At 32.7% G+C, this 22,972-nt stretch overlaps 3 protein-coding genes across 3 annotated transcripts; 2 read left to right on the forward strand and 1 right to left on the reverse strand.

Annotated features, from left to right (window-relative positions):
• Nucleotides 1-1,501: 1,501 nt before the first annotated feature.
• On the forward strand, nt 1,502-2,020 carry LOC120152513 (eukaryotic initiation factor 4A-6-like; the record flags this gene model as incomplete). Its single annotated transcript, XM_039164719.1, has 1 exon — nt 1,502-2,020. A coding segment is annotated over one exon (519 nt), but the record flags the coding sequence as incomplete, so codon positions are not given.
• Nucleotides 2,021-4,716: 2,696 nt separating this feature from the next.
• LOC120152562 (phospholipid:diacylglycerol acyltransferase 1-like) lies at nt 4,717-10,982 on the reverse strand. The gene is made up of 7 exons (XM_039164760.1): nt 10,293-10,982; nt 7,832-8,054; nt 7,411-7,694; nt 6,317-6,644; nt 5,941-6,200; nt 5,110-5,584; nt 4,717-5,024 (listed from the first exon to the last, which is right to left on the reverse strand). Exons 1-7 carry the CDS (start codon nt 10,805-10,807, stop codon nt 4,992-4,994), a joined length of 2,118 nt encoding a protein of 705 aa, XP_039020691.1. The 5' UTR covers nt 10,808-10,982; the 3' UTR covers nt 4,717-4,991.
• A 1,903-nt stretch (nt 10,983-12,885) lies between these two features.
• LOC120152514 (germin-like protein subfamily 3 member 1) lies at nt 12,886-18,710 on the forward strand. Its single transcript, XM_039164720.1, has 2 exons — nt 12,886-12,980; nt 17,983-18,710. The coding sequence occupies exons 1-2, from the start codon at nt 12,886-12,888 to the stop codon at nt 18,611-18,613; spliced, it is 726 nt and encodes a 241-aa protein (XP_039020651.1). The 3' UTR covers nt 18,614-18,710.
• The last annotated feature ends 4,262 nt before the right edge of the window (nt 18,711-22,972 follow it).

Raw genomic sequence — 22,972 nt, forward strand, 5'->3', positions numbered from 1 at the left:
TTCTTTGGGGTGATTATAAAGTATAGTATATGTTCGAAAGATCTTTTTTGGTCACTGACGATGTATATATATCATATAGTTTAAATCCGTTTTTACGAGATTTTGCTTAACAAGTTCTGGATACAATTTTAAGTATAGTTTAGGCATCAAAAGTCAATTTTAAATATAGTTTAGGTACTTATTTTTATATTAAGCCTTTTCTATATGTATATTTGCCCAAAATTGATGTTTTTAATATATATATATATATATTAATTTTTAGAGTGATTATAAGATAATATTTATTTAAATTTTTTCTAAATCATTGATGATGATCTCTTTAATGAGAGATTTTCTTTTAAATAAGTATGAATAAACTGTTAATGGCAGTGTAAGAATAAAAAACAAATACAGCTAATCATTGTTTAATATTCAGATATTACATCAATGTCGAGTATATTGAATCCTATCATATAAAACTATTAAATTTAATAAAAATTTAATAATTGTTCTTATAATAAAAAAATTATCAAATAAAGATAATTTCTATAATGATTATATGATCATTAAATTTTGTATAATTACATGACTTTAAAATAAAGTCTAAACTAATACATATTCAATATCAATATACTCAATAATCATTTTCTTTTCGGTAACAACCATCGATAACGTGCACACACTCTGCAGACGCAGCTGTTCAAACTCGTGACTTCAAATAAGAACAACACTCTAAGATCATTCGATAGGTTACAGTCTGGTTGTTTATAATTAAATATTTTATTATTAAAACTTGTACTTTTATTACAAACATATTTATATTTGATCCCTAATTCGAATGCGAAACTCACCTAAATTAATTTAATTTAAACAGATGCTATTTTATAATCACCCTATACTATTGAAAAATGTACCATTTCATTTCACTAATCCTCCACTCTTTTTCTTTTCCTTTTCCTTTAGTAATATTTACCCAAGCATAGGGATAGGTAGATCCAATGAAGAAGACGATGTTTAAACATCAAAGAAGTTGAATATAAATTCATATCAACGGTTTCAAAATTGTACATTATGCAGAGCTCTACAAACAAGATTGGACAATACAATTTACCCCCCAAAGAATCAATAAATATCCTTCATAACAATGATTGCAAGCCTTCAAATGAAACTAAATTCAAGAGCATTGTTATGAAGGATTCTCTTGGTTCTTTTCGAGCGAACGTGTTTTTCGATCCAACTTCCCTCCAAGACTCCTGATGTATGCATTCGACTCGGGCCGTGAATCCAACCTTTGCCTTCTCTCTTGCCTTCGTTTTCTCCCTTGTCCACATGACTTGATCCTTCTCATCTTTCTTCAAGTACTTGATCTCTTGGATGATATGATGATCCATTGGCTGGAAACCTCTTTGCAAAGATATACGAGCAAGGTAAGGGAGAGTACAAGCTATTGTAACTAAGAGGGTTATTGTAACTAAGAGGGCTTCTGTGAGGATTAGGAACACGCTTTTCGAATATGTGAATTTTGGTTAAGCGTGACGAGCTAACCCTGGAGGGTATAAAGCAGTTTTGTGTGAATGTTGAGAAGGAAGAGTGGAAATTCGAAACGCTGTGCGATCTCTACGAGACCCTAGCCATTACTCAAAGCGTCATTTTCGTGAACACGAGGCGCAAGGTTGACCGGCTAACCGACAAGATGCGAAGTCGAGACCACACAGTTTCTGCCACCGATGGAGACATGGACCAGAACGTTCGTGATGTCATCATGCGTGAATTCCGTTCCGGTTCTTCTCGTATTCTCATCACAACCGATCTCTTGGCCCGTGGCATTGATGTGCAGCAAGTCTCTCTTGTTATAAACTACGATCTGCCCACTCAGCCAGAAAACTACCTACACCGAATCGGACGAAGTGGAAGGTTTGGAAGAAAAGGTGTCGCCATTAACTTTGTGACTCTAGATGATGAGAGGATTTTGTTCGATATCCAGAAGTTCTACAATGTTATCATCGAGGAGCTTCCGTCGAACGTCTCCGACCTCCTTTAATGAGATAATTGCTCTCAGGGGGTGTTTGGTTCAAGTCATCTCACATTATCGGGGTCATTTCCCGTTTGGTTGACAAACATTCCCAGTCCCGGTAATCTTTTATTCCCAACAGTGGTATTTTAGGGTATATTATTGGGTATGTGATTACCTTCTTTCCCTTAGGTATTGTTGGATTACCGGAGTTTTGAACTAAATGCCTTAAAAAAATTTCTTTCAAAATTATCATTCTTATGTCGTTGAATAAAAAAAATTATACGAATGTTAAATTATAAATTTATCCTTAAACTATTTTCGATTTACAAAAAAAATCTATAATTAGAATTTTATATGAAGTTCAGGGGTTAAAATAAAATTTTTACTCTTTCATTAAACCTATTTATCTTTTTAATTTTGTACAAAAAATTATATAAATTTTATGAATTTAAATTTTTTAAAGAAAATATATAAATTAATTATAGTATAATTCAACTTGTTAGAGAAACAAATATATAATAAGGACAATTTGATAAAATATACATTCCAATAATCTTTTATTCCTTTAACCAAACAATGTAATCTTATATTCCTGCTAAACGAACCAAACACAAAATACAACATTCCGAGTAATCTTATTCCCTCCGGTAATCCTATTCCCGTTAGTAATCTTATATTCCGTGAACCAAACACAACCTCAATATTTTTTCGAGTTTGATAAACGTTCTCCTTTCCTATTTAGTGTTATAAGTTAAATGTTGTTGAACATATTTGACCATTTATTTAGGTGTTATAGCACAACAGCTACATACAGATTTTCCTCACTGTTTTGATGTTGATTTATTTATGCTATTTCTTGCTTCAATCTCTTAGTCCATATGGAATTGAAGTGGCCTTTAGAGTGGATGGATGAAGCATTGAAATTTGAGTTCAATCTCTATCGAAAAGGTAAAACAACGTTAAATTTATGGCATAATGTCAAAATTAGTCCTAATGTTTGTTAAAATTGTCATTTTGATCCTTATTATATATTTGGAGCATTTTGACTCTGATGTTTTATTTTAAGATTAGACAAAATAGTTACTATAGCCTTTATTTTTTTTAACATTTTAGTCTCTGTTTTATTTTAAGATAAAAATATCCTTTAATAGATCGAGAAAAATATTTTCTTTAACCATTGATCCTACTCAATGGGTTTTTTATAACGACTATTTTGTATTTATTGCAAAGAATATCTATACTCATGTATTGGTACTTTTAATGCAATATTTTCTATTTTGATATTTTAAATTTATTCAAAATTAATAATAAAAAAGGGTATATTATATCAGTGACCACCTAACTATTGTCCCTTTTTTATTTTGACCACTGTTGTTGAAATTTTACATATTACCTAACTATTTATTTAAATACATTCAATTAAGTCACTTGTTGTCAACGTTTAACGAAAAAACTGATGTGGCAGTTAAAGAACTTAGTATAATTACACATTCAGTCGTGCTACTTATATATTCTATCAATTTGGTCCTAATTTTAATAAATTAAAATAAATTTGACCTTCAAATCAAATGGTGTAATATGTAGTTGGTGCCAAGTATAATAACACATGTCATCATCCTATTGGAAATAATTTGTTGAATATATATATATATATATAGAGAATTGAAAAGCATGCAAGACATGAAGCAAAGGTTAGGGAGTATGAAGCTGCCGGACTGCAGTAGGGCATTCAAAGAGAGAAGGCTGAGCACCTCCATGGGGAGTTGAACTGTATTGGAAGTCCTGGGCTAATTTGGCCATTCATCCAATTAATCGATCCTTTCTTCCAGTGTTGGAAGAAACAGGCTCCATCCAACAGGAGGTTTCGTCCATTGCTGCTTCTCAATCTTGGGTTTGCTTGGAGCTGTCACAACATTTAGTCCAGCTGAAGCTTCGCTCAAGGATTGACCCACTCCACATCGCAACACTATTGAAAACAACTTCATTCATTTGCTTTCATGCCTGCCCACGCTCTTCACGGTGCTCGAACTTAAATTTTTTAGAAATAACAACACTTTCCTTATCATCGAATTCTCTCGGTTCATGTTATTTAATTATCCTTCATGAGAATTGTCGTGATTCACCCTAGTTCCTTTATGATCCATGCTCTCTTTTTTCCTTGGCACTTTTATTTATACACCTCTTTCTTCAAATTGAAAAGGCTGAACTTTTTGGGATGTTATAGCGTTTTTTAAGACTTTCCCATAATATCAAAATTAGTATCCAATGTATATTAAAATAATCATTTTGTTTCCTATTCTTTTTCTAGATTATTTTAACCCCCAACGTCTCATTTGTGTAAAAAAAAATCCTAATATTTGATAGAATAATCACTTTAATCTTTAATTTTTTTCTAAAATATTTTAACCCACAAAGTTTCATTTTGAGATGAAAAATACCCTATTTTAAAAAAAATCATATATTAACTATCAATTTTCATCTACAAGAGTTTTTTTGCCCCAAAATGAAATATGTTGGACCAAAATACTCTATAAAAAAATAGGAGTCAAAATGACTATTTTGATAGACATTGAGTACTAATTTTGACATTATACCCTACAAGTAATATTAAACAAACCTACAATAAATAATCTATATCACAATATGCTGAAACCACAAACCTGTCATATTGCATACTAATGAGTGTATGCATCAGATACAAATATTTTCAAGAAAATAAAAAATATAATAATAAATTTTCATTGCTTATAAAAAAATCCAACTCCTAATAGGTTCAATTATTAAAGAAATGCAAAAAATATATATCCAACTCCTAATAGGTTCAGTGCATAATCCTTGGTAAAATTATGTTACAATTTATAGATGATGTTAAGGTAAAGATATAGCAGCTAAACAATGAAATCTACAATCCAAATCCTGGTTCACTTCTCAAATACCATACAAAGAAATTATCCACGTTCTTCACTTGTTCAAGTAATATGGAAGCCACTTCATTGAATCACCTGGATGAATGGGCCGGTGTATCGTCGTCCTGCACACGTTATTCGTATTCGAGTGTTTTCAGGAAAAATGAAGAGTCGAAATAACAAAACTCGGAAGGAAGAGAGAGTGTGTACCAGTTGCAACTTGATCTTCTCGGACCAGTTAAAGATATCTGAATGAACTTGATCCCCTCCCAGTTCTTCACCAGAAGCACCGGCAGCTATCCTTATAACATCCTCGATCAATGCGAAGTTTCCCATGATATCAACATGAGCACCGCTGAGGGTGCCACGTCCCTCGAGTAGGTTGGCTGGGGGGGAATGATTGTACTCCCTTACGTACGTTCGAATCCCGGATGGATTAAATCGGGTTTTACCACGCCAACCTTTAGCACACATGAAACCAGCACTTAAAACCGGGACTGTCTCGTCCCCGTCAACAGAATACACACCATCCCTCAGGCAGGTGTCTTCATCATCAGCCGATGTGTCGATCTTAAATGGAATACTACACTCGGCATGCGGAGATAACTTGTACACATATGCTCGTTCGGTCGGTAGGCCAACTCCGTATAGAGAAAAGATTTCCATATCTGGAGCATTTGGCAACCTGTGGAATAAGAGTGACAGTGAAGACTGATAACTGATGAACATTTATGAACCAAATGAGTGTATACATACATATTGCAATAGGCATTATCTAAATCAATGAACAGGAAAACAAAAATCACAGCCGGCCAAAAAGTGCATTATATTGTGGCAGTGCTGCAAATAGAAAGGAAAATTAAGAATAATTCAAGAAATTAATCAAAACTTAAGTGTTGATTGGACTTCTTCTATCAACTTATAGGCCACGGATTCAGATTAAAGATACAAAAACCGAAAGGAGACGATGAAAAAAGGGAGAATGAAGAGTAAATACCAAGCATGAAGAAACAAAATGAAATGATGGGATAGGTTTCTCACGTTGTTTCCAAAGGGTTCGACCAGTACTTGTAGTGTTTATACTTAGGGTCATCCAAGTTTTCTGCAATTCCGTAGGAGAAATGAGCAGTACCGCGAGCCATCATTTTCGGAGCAATGAAATGAAGCAAGTCAACAATTGATTCAGCAGTGTAAGTTTTATACTCGGCTACTGCTTTGATACCGGCAAATCCCATGTCATGATACTCCGTCCACACGTCTCGACAAGTTGTGTTTGCAGCACTATGACCTTTAATAGCACCCTGAACGTTGTCATAGAAAATAGGCATACAGCACAACATCGTAAGTTTGCTATGCAACAGGGACTCGGGCAATAAGCTAACAGGGAACCGCCAAGATTACATAAGAAATGAATTACCCTGAAGTCTATCCTCTCTATCTCGGATGAAGGTGCCTCGGCAACATCTTTTCCAAAAGATATCATCCTTCCATAATTAACACTTCTAGCTTTACAGACTGCATTTTCAGCACCGGCTTGGTCCGTGATCTGAGTGTCGTTCTTCTGTTCTCTCTTTTTGCTACAAGAATAACCTTCCTCTGGTGACCAGTCTAGACCACCCCATATTGTGTCCCCACCTCTCGGTATCATCGACATGGTTGAATCCCAAGTCCTGCTCATTCTCATCATATGTTGCAATGTTTGAAACTGAAATATATCATTATCCAGAAAACCGGGTGCAAGAGCCCTGCATTTCGAGTTCCTTTTTAGTACTACTGTAAGAATAAACAAAATTACATTGATAAACTTTTGAAATAAATGATATTATCAACTACTAAAGTAACTTACACATGGACCAATTTCCGAAATCGAGAAATATAGGCAAAATTACCGGATGCATTTTGAAAAGGACATAATTTTAAATAAACAAACACCAACACATATAATTTTAAATAAATGAGCACAAACATAATTTTAAATAAATGAGCACGAACACATAATTTTAAATTAACTAACATTAACACAATTTTAAAATTCTAAAGGAACACAAACCAAATATGAACAAGCTTAAAAATTAAAAAAATGAACATGAACAAAGATATGTTCGTTCAAACTCGGGTTTGTTTAGTCTTGCTGACCATAAGATGAAAGAAAACACAAGTTTGAACAATGTTCTATTGCATGCATATATTCTTTTCACATAATCTGCCATACTATACACACTGCAACTTATTACAAAGTAGAAAATGGCCCAATGTCATGACATTAAAGAGTAAATGAGATCTATGGTTGCTTTCGGCAGGTTTAAAACTTAACAGCTGACCAAATTCTAAGGTAACTTAGAATGTATGAAAATATTGTTTATAGTAAAATGTTGGTTCATTTGTGTTTCAAATTTTCCCGACACCATGCAAACTCCAAAGTTACAGCTTGGATAGAGATATAATGACATCAAAGATGAACTAATGTAAGATATAGTTAGTTGCTTCTAAGAAAGTATACTTGTAAGGTACCTGGCAACTGCAATATCCTTTGCCTCGGCAGAAAAAAGCCCGGCAATAGCTTTTGGAACACCGAGAAACGGCCCACCGATGTTAACCACGGCTTTAATATGCTTTGAACACCAATCTGGGCCACCCCCACCACCCATGGGAGCAGGTGCCTCAACCCACTTCATGAAATGTAGGAAATACAGAACTCCCATGGAGTGTGGAATGGCTACTACTTTTCTCCCTCCATTCGTAGCAACCAGCAGTTCGATATTACTCTTAATACGGCTCAGTGTTTGATCACGTACCTGATTAATTGGAAGATGTCAACAGCATACAGTGTTCCAAACAAAAGCAGAATAATAAAAAGAAAATGCATAATCAATGAATTATACTGCCAACGAGCCTACCATCAAGAAAAATTCTAGTTTAGGAAAATTTTTACCTCAGTGTTTTGAAAAGAGAGTCTCCAATCATAGGCAGCCATATACATGTTCTTCTCCTCGTATCCGATCCGAGCCAAGTTAGCAATAAGAACTGCCCACACAAAATACCCTGGAGCAAAATAATCTGCAGCTACTAGTCCAGAGACGGGTCTCACTCTTATGCCACAAGGATCTAAACCGGTTTCGTTATCCAATGACATGTGTTCCAGCCAGCATAGAGGTCTACATAGCATACGACAAACCAGAAAACATCAATTATCCAAGCAATACTAGGAGTTCATAACTTAGACACACAACTATCATTTAGAAATCAAAATTCTATTGAACCAGAACAAAGAGCAACCAGATTGCAATAGGCCTATCAACACAACAAGTTAGTCCCATTCTAATATAATATAATGTTTTTCGTTTTTACCAAATTGCAATTTATTTAAAGAACTGTAATACACTTTACATTCTAAAGAAATGTTGCTTTCAGTATGTAAAATACACTTTACCAGATTGCAGGTTATGCTAAAAAAAAAAAGTAAACAGGATCATTCTGGTTCCATATTGTTTTAATACATCATGCAACTTCATGTTACAACTTAAAACAGCAAGGTACACAATCGAAAGGGTAGAGACATCGGTCCAACTCCAATACATCTAGTCTACCACATCAAGAAAATCACGAAAACTAGTATGCAAAACAAGAAGCACATAATAAACAGATAGCCCTCATGACATGACCATGTGAGCATATGTTGATCGGAGTTAGTATGTGTTAGATATGTATATGTGTGCAACACGGATATGAAGAGTCGGAACAATATATGTTGCAGTCAGTAGCCACGCCATGACATTAAAATCAGGTAGAAAAGAAGAGTAGATTAAGAAAAAAATCAAATGACTACCAAAAATGTAAACTAGTTTAGAAATATAGCTTGCAAAAAGTTAAACTAATCCTACCTACAATTTAGCCACTATAAGTAACAAACAAACAAAAGTTTCCGTTCAACGACTACCCCTTTATATCCTCAAATCATAACAAAACTTCAATCTTCAACTTTTCATATAAATTGCAAATTTAATGCTCACAAATAACTAAACAACAAGTGGCCTGGTGTTCCAAACTATATCAATAAAACATCGTAACTTATAACTATAATTAGGAGCAACAGTACAACACCAAAAACAGCAAGGTTAATTCTCCAATGCGCTGCACAGGCTTCTTCTATATACAGCATCTCCGGTTGTATGCATCTTCCTTCCTGTTTATAAATAGAGAAGCTATTTCCAAGGTCTGAACCCATGATCAAAATGGGATTATCAAAACTTCACAAATTAGACATTTTATCAGGCAAACAAAACTGCAACATAAATCATCAATGTATAAAACCAACAGACAATGCTAAAAACGGCATCGAAATCACTAGTAAGCCTTACTGAAAATCATAAAGCTACACCTGATTTCCGGAATTTTGAACTAGTGAAAGGGATAGTGTGTAGACACTTAATTACTAAAAATTCACACACTAATTTTATCCCACAACCAAAAATACAATATCAAATTACAATACCTGGTATACCAAATCAAGAAACAATCCTAAGAACAGCATTTTAATCACCTGTACCCCTTATACAAAACCCCCAAAAAAATCGGGGTTCTGAATCCGGGAAACAACAACAAGTGGACACTTAACCTTAATGACAAAAAACATAAACTATACCTTTTATCACACAACCAAAAATGCAATATAAATCATCCATATTTGTTTAACAAAATCAACAAACAAAACCCCAATTCAAATCCATAAAAGTATATGAAATTACTGGGGTTCTAAACCTGGAAAAGAGATGACTGATAGACACTTGACCTCAATTATCAAAAAAACATAAACAAGAAGACCTTTTACCGCACAACAAAAAAAATGCAACATCAGTCATCAATACCTGGTGTACAAAATCAACACGCAACCTTAAAAACAATACTCAAATGATCAATACACTTAATCAAGGGTTTTGAAACCTGAAAAATGGCTAGCAAGTAGACAATCACCAAAAATTCACAATCAAGACCTTTCATCGCAAAACCAAAAATGGAATATTAATCATCAATACATGTTGAACAAAATCAACCAACAATTCCAAAAACATCTAAATCATCAAAACCCATTCTCCAAGAAAATTAAGCTAATTACTGAGATTTCGGAACCCAAAAAACTGATAGATAGACTTTAACCTTAATTACTAAAGATTCACAAACAAGACCTTTTATCAAAGAACCGAAATCATCAATATTTTTTCAACGAAATCAACTAAAAATCCTAAAAAAACAGCAGTTAAATCACCATAAAGTACACCTAATTCCCAGCTAGATGACAGGCAAGATGTTTTCCCCCAAAATTATACCTTCATTAGATGAGAAACACACACACAAAACTTCCAATAAAAGAAAGCAAGCAGCTAAAAGATTAATACCTTTTATACACTTCACCAAAAGTACCACCCCATAGCCGCTTTCTAAACAATCCTTCAGCACACTCTCGTCCTTCCCACAACTCAAGCCCACCGGTGACAATCCCCGGAACAAACACCACCGGATGCTTAGCCTCCAACCCTTCCTTCTTAAGCTTCACACCAGGCGGGTCGGGCAAAGGACCCGTTATTGCCTCCGTTACATACTGAGGAAATGAAGCTGGCATTGCATTGTAAAGGAACAACAGCAGCCACCACGTTATACATATGCAACCGATGAACCAACAGCACGTGTCCAAACACGACCACTTAGACTGTGGTGGTGGTGGCGGAGGCGATGGAGGTTTCTCCCCACGTTCCTTCCTGATCTTTGATGGGGTTTTCTTGTTTTTGCCATTACCATCATCGTTGTCGTCTTCATCATGATCTTCTTGGTGGTGTTGTTCTTCCTCTTTCTCCAATAAGGGTTTTGAATCTGAAGATTCATTGATGGGTTTCCTCCTTCTGAGTAGAGACATGTTTCCTTTTTCCCTTTTGTCGGAATCTAGTCGGTCTTAAAAGAACTTCTCTTTCTGGGAAAAATCACTTGAAGCACTCAAGAAAGGAAAAAGAAAACCTTTCTTCAGGTTTAGATCGAAAATGGAAATGAGACGAAGAAAAAGCAATTATAGGCATCAAAGGGTCAATAGTCCAAAGCAAAAACGCTTATCCAATTTACCTGCCCATACTTTTTTTCTTGAGCATATAAATTTATGATTGAAGTAAGAATAGGCAACTATAAACACAAATAAATAAATAAAACTGCTAGAACCGTCTAAAACTAAAAGTCAGATGAATATTTTTTTTTTGGTCTGAGCTGCTGATTGGGAGTTGGCTGATGGGGTCATTAATGGTGATGGAAGCTTCGTCTTCCTCGGGAAGTGGGCCTGCTTTCCATATAAGCCACTTAACTGTTGGAAAACATTTTCATTTTACTGAGACCCAAAAAGATTACTAAAGTAATTTTATACTATAAAAATATTTTCCAGTCAATTACCGACAAATGTTTTTTTAAATTCGCGAAAAATATCATTATTGAAGAGAATATTTTCTTCCAAATTGTGTTCTTGAAAATACTATTATCATATAATAATTTATAATTAATAGTGACATTTTTTATTAAAATTAATGAAAATGTTATTAATTTCAAATTCTTAGGTATTATATAATTCTCGTTATGTTGGATAAAATATTCTTGAAATAATTATTTTCATATAGATCATTCCAAAATCTTATTCTTCGTATTTTATTCAAAATTATAAATATAATAATAATAATAGCATTCAAAGAGTTTGGTTCAGTAAAACATTAATAAATTTAAGTTGTTAGAATTATTTTATATATTTAGTATTTAATATATTAATCAATCACGATTTTATGTGGCAAAAATTTTATTATCGTAAAGAAATGTAATTATTTAAAATAATATTTAACTTTGAGTTATTAAAAATATATATTATATATTAAAAAATAATATTTTTGTCAACTCGATATCATTATATTAATTTTATATTATATTATATTTTATATGAATAAGTAAATAAATATGATACTAATCACAATTATTTTAAAATATAAGTTTAATAATTTAATTATAATGATTATATGTTAAATATACTTTTTTTTAAAAGTTATATAGTGTAACAATCAAAATATTTTCATAGATATTTAAATATTTATAATTTAATATAATATTTTAAATTATTAAATATATATATATATATATATATCACATGAATAATTTAATAAAATATACATTCAAGTAATTTTGTATCCTTATGACCAAATATTTTAATATTACATTCCTGTTAAACAAACCAAACAGAGTAATACAACATTCTTAAGATAATGTTTCATTCAAATAATTTTATTCTAAAAAAATAATCTTATGTTCCGTAAATCAAATATTCTTAAGTTAATTAATCAAACGGTTAAATTTTAACGGTTTTGTTTAACTCAATTGTTAAAAGTGTCGATTAATGATTACGACTATAAAATTTGATAAATGGTTAAACTATTAATTAATCGTTAATAAATTATAATTAATAAGTTATGTTTTTTAAAAGAATAAAATTAGAAATAGAATCAAAATGTTCCTTCTATTTTTTAATTATCATGTTTATCTTATATATGAACACGTCATATCAAATATAGATAAAAAAAAACTTGATTTTAAACGATAAAAATATAAATATGAATGTAATATTTTAAGTTACAAAAAAATTAAATATACCTCATAATATATATTTCTATGAAAATAAAATACATCTACAAATAAATAAAGTTTCTACAATATATATATATATCACTGTTAATTTTATGAAATTTTGTAACATACATATTATGTTATGTTTAAAAAAAATTATAATAGATGAACCATAAGCTAACTTGTAATTATAATGTTAATAACAGTTAACTGTTAGTGATTAATCATTTATTAATAATTAAGTTACATCTAACAAAAATTTAATAACTATTATAATGATTAATCGACCGTTTAAACTTAAAAGATACAATTAATCAACCGTTGAAACTTAAATGATACGATTAATCGACCATGAATACCTTATGGGAGAGATTTGCCTTAGGGGAGGTTAGTTTGTTCAAAATTGAAGATGTGTCACCTTCTAGGATAACGTTGTTCCAGTTAAGGTTGTTAACAAGTAGAGTCGAGTTTGAGTATTACTGAGTTCGATTTGATTTGAAAAATGTATAACGAAGTTCGACTCAATTCGAAAACTCATGAGCTTAAATTGTCAAGTTCGGCTCGAACTCGAAATAAAAAAATTAAAATTCGAATCAAAAGTTCATAAACTTAAAATTTTAAAGCTAGACTCGAGTTCATAAAAACTTGAAAACAAACTTAGCTCAATTGAAGTTCAAACTTGAGCTCGAACCTGAACTTAAGTACATGAAAGTCTTATATTGTATTTTTTAAAATAACAACATATAAATGTTAACATTATTAATAATTTAATTTTAAAAAATCTAAAATTTTAATATATTATTCTTTTGAGTTTTCACGAGCTTTTCGAGTCAAACATCAAATAACTCGCTTCAACTTGTTATGAATTCGAATCAAATCCATTCAATTTAAAAATTAATTAAATTTTATCTAAATCAATCTCAAATAATTCACGATATGTGACATTTCATTCACAATCTCAAATAATTACATATATTATATTCAAAACAAATTAAATTTAAATGAACCATCATAATTTTTTAACACTATTATATAAAGCGTGTTTACATTTGTTTTGTAAGCATGTTTTCAGTTTTTTATTAATTATTTAACTTTTTTATGTTTATTTTTAAGATTAAATTTGACAACGTTTTAATTGATCAAGATACATTTATTTGTTATTATATTGATTTCCTCCCTTTAGATTCTCGAATTGGAGTTGGGTAAGTGGTTTCCGTTGTAAATAATTTGATCTCTATTATAGTTTGTTTATCAATACAATCAGATATGTTCGTATATGTTTTAGAATTTGTGTTGTTACGGTATATGTTCATTTAAAAATAAAAAATATTTAAAATTACAATGTGATTTTAAATGGATAATTTCTTGTGTAGGTGGTTATAAAAATATATTTTCCGTTTACATTCATATTGTACACATTCATTGTAATTTTTATATTTTCTATTTTAATTAAAACTAACGCATCTATTTGCATAATGAAAATATTAAGAATAAATTTAAATCTTACGACTCATAATGAAAATTCGATATACCATTAAGTGGAAATTAGTTTAAAAGAGCATGAAAGTGGAAAGAAAATAAAAATAAATTAAAGAAAAACCTAATTAGAAAATATGTGCTCTAACTATACCATTTTTCTTAAATAGGTGTCTAAACTTTTTTAATTTATTCAAGTGTCTAACATTACCACTTTAGGTGTAACATCTTGAAAACCGGGTTAGTAGTTTCGAGTAAACCGTTAGGGCTTAGAGTGTTATGGTAGGCCTCTACGAAACATTTGGGCTAAGTGTGGCTTGGGTTTGGGCTTGAGTTGGGCCCAAAATATAATAAAAAGAGCATTTTTGAATGGGGGCAATTGAGAGGGGACCAAAGAAGTAATTTACCCATAGTTTCCATAAAAGGTTGATCTCACCTAATTGTGCATATGCCATATGTTGAAAAGATAAGAACTCTCTTCTCTTCTCTTCTTTCTCTTAGAATTGCTCGTCCAGCTTAGTTGGTATAACGCAAGGCTTTTAACCTTGTGGTCGTGGGATCGAGTCCCACGGTGGGCAATTCATAATTCTGATTGCCGGAGGTCTTCTACGGAAACTGCTCTCAACCTGGCGTTGGGGGTAGCCTACTACCTTACCTCCCCCTCACCCAATTACATATGGGAATAGGGTTAGCTAGTTATTCTCTTCTTCCTCTTAATCTTTTCCTCTCCTCTTCCTTGTCTCAAGCCATCAAAGATGATAACTTGATTACTTCACATTTTTAGTTCGAATTTGTAAAGGTAAAAATGATAATCTCTTCCCTTAGAGCTTCATTTCAAGTATACCATCTCAAGTTTTGACTCGGGTAGTCATGGTAGTCCTTGTGGGCATTTCATATCGGTTTTGGGTTTTTAAAGATTTAGGATGTTCCTAATCCATTTCTAGGGATTAGAAATCTTATTTATACTCTTTTTACGTCCTTAAACGAGCTAGTAATTCATTTCATTTCTTTTTATTAGTGAGCGAGTTAGAGAATGTCTCAAAAGCAAAAATAAGGAGAAATTTGTGCTTGTGTGATCTTGAGGTGTTTCCTAACAACTAGAGTTAAAATAACACACTCCTAATTCACTTATACTACTTGTAGATCGTTAGATATGATTTACTTACTTGTATGTGTTCATATGCACATTTTAAGTTATTTGTGAGTGATTGCTTGCCATCAACAAACCAGAAAAAGACGTATCTTATATGTTAAGTTACGTCTACACATATGCACATTAAATTAACTAAATTAGTAATAAATAAATTTCAAATTTATAATATTATCAACGTAAAAATGCATAAATTATATATATATATATATATATATATATATATATATTATTGACGTTTTATCCTTTTTTTAATATAATGTTTTATCTTTTTGTCAAAGACGATACGATGGGATTAGGGATGGGCACTCAACCCTAACCCGACCCGACCCGATCGGGCCGGATTTTTAAAAAAATTGGGTTTGGGTCAGGTCGAGTTCGGTGTATGGTGAAAAATACCCGACCCGAAAAAATAATAATTTTACTTTATATATTTAGAAATACTTACAATAATACCCTTCTCTATATAATTTTTTTAATTAAGTCATTGTTTTTATTAAATAAAAATATTTTTTTATTATTTCGGGTCGGTTTTCTAAGTCATATATTCGGGTCGGGTCAAGTAGGGTGAGGGTCAAGTAGGGTGAAACATTGTTTTGGTCTGGTCGGGTCGGGTCTCGGGTGGAGGCTTCCTTGTTCTCGGGTCTAGTCGGGTGGACCAAAAATTCAACCCGACCTATGCCCATCCCTAGATGAGATAACATTATGAGAACATTTATTGAGAATAAAATAAAATAAAATATTTTTATTGATAAAAATTAAATTAATAACATTTTAAAAAATGAATGATATAATAGTTATTTTTTAAATAGTTAATCAATAATATTATGGTAATTAAGTAATTATTAAATAAAAAAAATCAAACTCAAAACATATTTTTTAATAAATCAATTAAAATAAGCCCATATATAATAAAAATCAGCAAATTTAGCAAAGAAATTTCCTTATTTAAACAGACATATATAGGTTTTCGGGATAAGTTGGGGTTCCACTGATAGTTCATCGAATAGTAGCCATAAATATCTCAGTTCATAGGAAATATTCATAGTATCAAGTTTTCAGGAGATCGAATAGGATATCTAGTGTGTTCCAACCAAAACTAGTGAAAAGATATAATCTTTTAAAAACCATAGTGAACCCTCCAACCAAACTCCATTATGTAGTTCCCTAGAACTACATCCATAAGGGGTTACCCTAAGCACACAGCAAAGGGAGCCAACATAAATATATGCCTTGGGGTCCATGGGCCTACCTAAGGGTATCCTTAGGCCCGTAAGGATTTACCAGCTGGATCAGGGATGTACATCCATACTCCAGAATCATGCTCATATAAAAATCCAATGGAAATCAGTTTAACCGTAAACCGTAATATTTGGATCGTGATCTAGTAATATCTTATAACTGTGATAATAAAATAAACCATATAATTGATCTTTTCATGTACACCATATATAGTTTCATGATTACAAAGTAGTATATGCTATAAATACTCTCAACCATTGGACAATGAACGGTCAATCACCTTGCTGCAAACAGCTGGTGCTTGAACTCGTGACCACTATGAACAATAATGATTCCTTTAACCACTGAGGTAAGTTAGTTCGTGCAATGTTATGTTTTAGTTTAGTTTTGATCGTTTGTCATTAAAAAAAAAATAGAATTATTGACGTGATATTTAAAAAAAAAATCAATGATGACATCTCATTATCACATACCAAAATAAAATCAAAATAGAATGCTAGACATTATTTTGAAACAAAAAATAGTTAAATGACTAAAATGGAATGAAAATAATGTTATGGTACTGAACGTATAGTTTACTCTTTTCAAATCGTGAAATAAAAAGACAGCAATTGCATTGATTTTGCAATTTCCATATGAACAGATGTGTCACATCATCTCCACTGTGATAAGAAAGGGATTGGGAATTCGGCATTGGCTAAGCATATTCTTTCTTTTATTTCATTTTACGAATTAAAATTTATAAAATTTGGTCGCGGTGGAAGAAGGACCAACCAATTGGATCAAGATTTAGGGACCAAATTGATTTAATAAAAGTTTGAGGGGTTAATTTGATTAACTTTACGAAATTAACAAAAAAGATTTTATGCCACATCTAATTTTATATTAATTATCTAATTTTTTTTATAAATATTTAATAAATTCGAGTTGAAATAACGTGATTCAGAATATTATTTTACAAATCTCATTGTTGCTTCCGATTGTTTAAAGGCGAGCATGAGTTATACTATATATTTTTCTTAATAGTCTGGAGTGGTTATTAGATAATATTTTTTAAAAATGTTTGTTAGTCAACGATAGCATACACACTTTCTACAGACACACATGTTCGATCTCGAAACCTTTAAGAAAATAACATTTTCTCACCAAAGTCGCTTGATGGCCTCAATTATATTACATGTTTAGTTTTTCCTTACAAGGTTGTTTCGAATATTAAGAGCTTCAACTTAGTATTCTTGAACACAAACCGATTGACGTCAGTGGCTAAGGCCTTCAGGGATTGTTGTTATACTTGAAGTTCTAAATTTGAGTACCAGTATACAGAAATATGAGCTTTTATTGCTAAATATTCGAAAAATATTTAAATATATATTATCTTATATTGATCTCTAATTTATAAGGGAAAAAAGCTAATGTTAGTGGAGGTAGAGAACTTAGCCATAAGGGAATGTTACGGGACAAAAATCAGTTTCAATGGTTGCAATTTGAAAGGACAGCATGCCCAATTTAATAAACTTGTATGCCTTTACCGTCTATATATTCATACGCAAAACCTCTTAAAAAACCCACACTAAAAGAAGAAAGAAAATAGTTCCCAAAAACAACCTTATCTTCACATCCACCCATGTCCGAGCGCAGGAACTTTGCGTCGCAAATATGTCCACGGGCATTGTTACCCCCTCAGGCTACCCTTGCAAAACCGAAACCGACCTCACCGCTGACGATTTCGTCTTTTCGGGCCTCGGTCTCACGGGCAACACCTCGAACATCATCAATGCGGCAGTGACCCCGGCATTCGTGGCTCAATACCCCGGAGTCAACGGGCTTGGTGTGTCCGCCGCAAGGCTAGACCTTGCGCCGGGCGGTGTAGTGCCAATGCACACTCACCCCGGTGCCACCGAGCTTCTCTACGTCGTCCACGGTCACATCACCGCCGGGTTCATTTCATCGGCGAATAAAGTCTACTACAAGACATTGAAGAAGGGTGATATCATGGTTTTCCCACAAGGTTTGCTCCATTTTCAGATCAATGCCGCCGGCCGGCGACCGTCGCTCGCCATTGTCACGTTCACCGCCCCCAGTCCCGGCCTTCAAATCCTCGATTTCGCGTTGTTCGCCAATGATTTGCCGTCGTCTCTGTTAGAGAAATCCACGTTTCTCGACGATGCTCAAGTTAAGAAGCTCAAGGGTGTTCTTGGCGGAACTGGTTAATCCATGCAAAAGGAACCTTTTGATCCTTCTGCTTATTTAATAGTGTATTAATTTCATGTATTTTCTAATATTTAGCTTTTTTTTTGCATTTATTTTTTTCGATTTTTCCCTTTTATTTTTTTAAACAATGCCATTGTATTCCGTCTATAATATCAATTTAAATATCTCAAGTTTTAATTTAAATATTTTTTAAATAAAAATTAAATATTTGAACCAACAATCGTTTAATCTAATGGGATAGAATATTATATTCCTTAAATAAGGTTACAAGTTTAAATTTTAACGTTATAAATGGAGTAAGCTACGTTGTGAGGGTCACACTATAATAAATTTTTATAGTATCTAGTTAATGTATATATAATTTTAAATATTTATCGAAATTAAGTATTTGAACCAATGACCGCTTAATCAAGTGGTAAGTCGCCTGATATCGCTTAAGTAATGTCTCGAGTTCGAGTAATCATTTATGCAGAAAATCCCTGTTAGGAGAATCACCCTCCAAAATCAGGTGTGCAACTAATTTATCTAGTAGATAATGCATTAGATTCTTTAAATATACTTGCCTGTTTTAACTTCACTGCTTATTTTGAAAAATAAAATAGAAATGAGGCCCCTAGATGAAAATTTTAACATCATTGTGGAAATGCTATTTCGAATTTGACCGAAGTAATGAAAAGAAACGAAGAAAGAAGAAAGCAGCTGTTGCGGAGTGCATTTATTTCATAACTTTTACCATTTTAATCTTTTGTCCTAACCAGTTGACTCGTTTGCAGGTTTCTGTGTCACCCATGGAGTAAGGCAATCCTCTAGAAAGCCATGACCAGTTGACTGAGCTAGTCTCGGGTCCCGAGACAGGTTTCATCAATCTATTCAGTCAGCAACAATTGCAAGCAAGTAGTAATAGAGGTTTATTATATATTGTCGAAAACTTTTCGTCCTTACATCCTATGCTAGTCCAACTCGAACATTGGGTGCAAGTGTCGGATGTGAGTATGTGAACGACCAGTTGATATACGTCTTACTCTAGTACTCCAAAAAACGAAGAGTCGGAGTAACACAGCATCTATCCATGATAAGCATAAAGGCTAAAATGCATTTTCTTTTGTAACCAGAAAAAGGAGAGAGGCCAGTTTGCATTTCACAGGCTTTTACATTATAATGGACCTTAATAAGATTAAAAGGTATAAACGTAGCCTCCAAAATGAAGAATATGTTATCTTGAGAATGACATTGAATTCTTCAATCTTGCTGTAGTTTTGATTATATAAAAGTGGTATTTGACAGCTAACTCATTCCAAGTATCTGGGAAGTGCATGGATCCTTAAATTACTTGATTGTTTCAAGTATTTGTTCATTTTGCCTTTGGGGACTCGTCATTTCATTCAAACCACTAAATTTGTGTTATGTGCAGGAGTTTTTATTGTCTGTGAGGGAATATTCCACATGTAAAATGGAGCTTCAAGAGGAGTCTTCATGATGGGATGAAATTCAGGCTCTCTAACTTTGTTTGATGGAACCTACCTCCCAATCACTGTTTCAGTGTAAAAAGAAAAAGAATTTTTAAATGATGTAAATTATAAGAAATGGTATCTTGTTGGTCACCAAGTTAGATGTGGAATCTTTGTTACATGACAATTTGAGGTTCAACACCATTCGATTTTTTTTTAATTGGATCCTAATAACTTGCGAATTCTAATGTCTCATTTACACCCCTAGTCATATCCGCATGCATTATGCATATGTTCAAATATAAATATTTGACACGAATAGTGAATATTAACATTTTTATGTAAAAAAATTGGAGAGTCAAAGTGATGTTTTCCGCTTGCATGGAACAATCATTTATCCAGTATTTTTTTTATTTCTTAGCACTCGATGAAAAGTAATTTATTATAAAATTTTCTATGCAAATGTATACATATCATGGTAACAAGATGGTGTTCCTGAGCTTATTTAAGACATGCATTTGTTGTTTTCTATGTTTACTTCATCCAATTTTCTATACAAATGTATATGTATGTATACATATCCGATCGATCTTCTAGGTCGGATACGGGTGCTACAAATTCAAATTTTTTTAAAATAGTATTGAGTATTTATAAGGGTAATATTTGTTCAGAATGTTTCTTAATTGTTAATAACATACACCTCGAGTTACGTGACTTGCAAGTACACATATCTGACCTCTCTCTTCTCGGTCATAATTCCATATGATTCTGATCTTTCAGCCGTGGATGGTCACACTTACGTTTCATCGGCTGTCCTCAAATGTTAGGTCGATGGGTTGAGGGAGTTGATAAAATCTATTTTAAATTCTCATATAATTTAAATATTTTCTTTATACTTTTCATTAATAATCCATTTTCATCGTTATAAATTATACGCACGAGTAGGGTTGCACAGAATTCGGATTTCAATCCGATTCGGATCGGTTTTTATCCGATCCAGTTTTTTCCCATAGAAAAAAAAAACCAGTTTATAAAATAACCGGTTCGGTTTCTAACCGGTTTGGAGGGCCTGATATCCTAACCGGTGTAACCGGTTTCGGTTTTAAAAAAACCGGTTTTTTTAAAAATCCGGTTATAAAAAAAACCGATTTTAATATTATTAAAATTACATCGTCATCAATTGCAACAAAGTTTACGATAATTGAAATACTTAAATACTTCCAAGTTCGATAAATTAAAATACTTAAAAACTTCCAAGTTCGATAAATTCAAATACTTAAAAACTTCAAGTTCGATAATTGAAACAAAGTTTACGATAATTAAAATAAAGTTTAAAAATAAACTACATTGCCATCTCTTCTTCATCATCTTCGCCTTCTTCGTTTGGAGGGGATATTCCAAGTTCGACTTCTTCAATGTGTAAGTTTACTTCCAAATCGGCATCAATTGCATCTTCTAGGGTGGTAATATGTTGCTTACGAGCCGCTCCATCCAAATAATCCTTCAAACAAATGCATACTTCCACCGACTCGAGACTTAGTCTTGATCTCCGTTGCGATATAACCCTACCACTAACAGAAAAAGCGGATTCCGAACTACCGTAGAAGCTTGGACGGTTAGTAAATCACGGGCCATGGCGGCTAGAATCGGAAATTGTGCTTCCTTTTCTTTCCACCAAGCCAACATATCCAAACTTTCAAACTCTTCAAATGTCATTTTTGATAGAAAATCGCATGACATGTAATTTCCCAACTCGCTACTTGGGGTGGTAGTACGTGATCGTTTGGATTGGAAATTTACAAGGGTGTTAAAAAGATTCAAATTTATGTTACTTGGACGTCTACTAGATGATTCCGCATTCATTCTCATTTGATCGTGTATTACACTACTTGATCCGTATTTAGTTAAATAAATTGCAAACATGTCTCGAAAACATTTGTTAAAATAATTTATTTGGTTTTGGACAAAGTTGGGTTCATCATCGGTTAGATTAAAAGCAAACGCAATTTGTTCAATTAGTGTTTCAAACCCACCAACATTTAACGTTGGGTTTAAAGCGGCGGCACAAGTAAAAATGGGGGGAATCTCCTTAAAATATTTTAAAAGTTTTTCCTTCATTGCAAAGCCAATTTCTTGAAAAACTTCGGTTTCAAATTCAAAGTCATTTAGTCGGGTAGCCAACAAAAATATTTGATTAAGAACCAACGGGCTAGTAGGGTAATAAACACTGGATAAAAAAGTTGTTGCATTTTTAAAAACCTCAAGCAAATCGGTTATTTTGGCTATAGTTTCCCAACTCGAATCCGGATAAATGTTTGGGACATGACCCCTCTCGAAAAGCCGATCGTGAAATGTTTGCAATGTTTCCCTTTGCCTTAAGGCAGTATGCATCATCATCCAAGTTGAGTTCCAACGAGTTGGACAATCCAAATTAGGACCCAAAGCTTTTTTATTAACGGACTTACAAAATCGTTTATAATCATTTAGTCTTTTGTTGTTGTTACAAAGAACCGATTTTATCATTGTTTTAAATTCTAATCTAATTGGCTCAATAACCTCCAAACCGGCTTGCACGGATAAATTAATTATGTGTGCAACGCAACGGGTATGAAAAAACGCACCGTCTAAAATCGGTGAAAGTAATCTTTTCAATCTTGGAACCGCGTTTGTATTATTCGATGCATTATCAAAGGATATAGAAAAAACTTTATTTTCTAATTTATAAAGACAAATTACCCTTTTTAAAAGTGTAAATAAATTAGCATCGGTATGCGGCTCACCGAATAATTCAAACACGATTGTTCTTTTCATCATTTGCCAATTATCTTGATCTAACCAATGTGACGTAACGGCTAAAAAAGAATTTCCGGTATTATGAGGGGAACTCCAAACGTCACATGTAAGCGACACA

This window comes from Hibiscus syriacus, unplaced genomic scaffold, assembly GCF_006381635.1.
Source record: "Hibiscus syriacus cultivar Baekdansim isolate YM2019G1 unplaced genomic scaffold, ASM638163v2 tig00111092_pilon, whole genome shotgun sequence".
Lineage (NCBI taxonomy): Eukaryota > Viridiplantae > Streptophyta > Magnoliopsida > Malvales > Malvaceae > Hibiscus > Hibiscus syriacus.

Bases quoted from the DNA above. Each gene is read 5' to 3' on its own strand.
- LOC120152562 (XM_039164760.1), bottom strand. From the start codon at position 10,807: ATGTCTCTACTCAGAAGGAGGAAACCCATCAATGAATCTTCAGATTCA. The intron at 7,695-7,831 runs GTAAAAATTTTC...CCAATTAATCAG, and splicing joins TCTCTTTTCAAAACACTGAG to GTACGTGATCAAACACTGAG. The intron at 6,645-7,410 runs GTACCTTACAAG...CTCGAAATGCAG, and splicing joins AAGGATATTGCAGTTGCCAG to GGCTCTTGCACCCGGTTTTC.
- LOC120152514 (XM_039164720.1), top strand. From the start codon at position 12,886: ATGAATACCTTATGGGAGAGATTTGCCTTAGGGGAGGTTAGTTTGTTC. The intron at 12,981-17,982 runs GTTGTTAACAAG...CACTAAAAGAAG, and splicing joins ATAACGTTGTTCCAGTTAAG to AAAGAAAATAGTTCCCAAAA.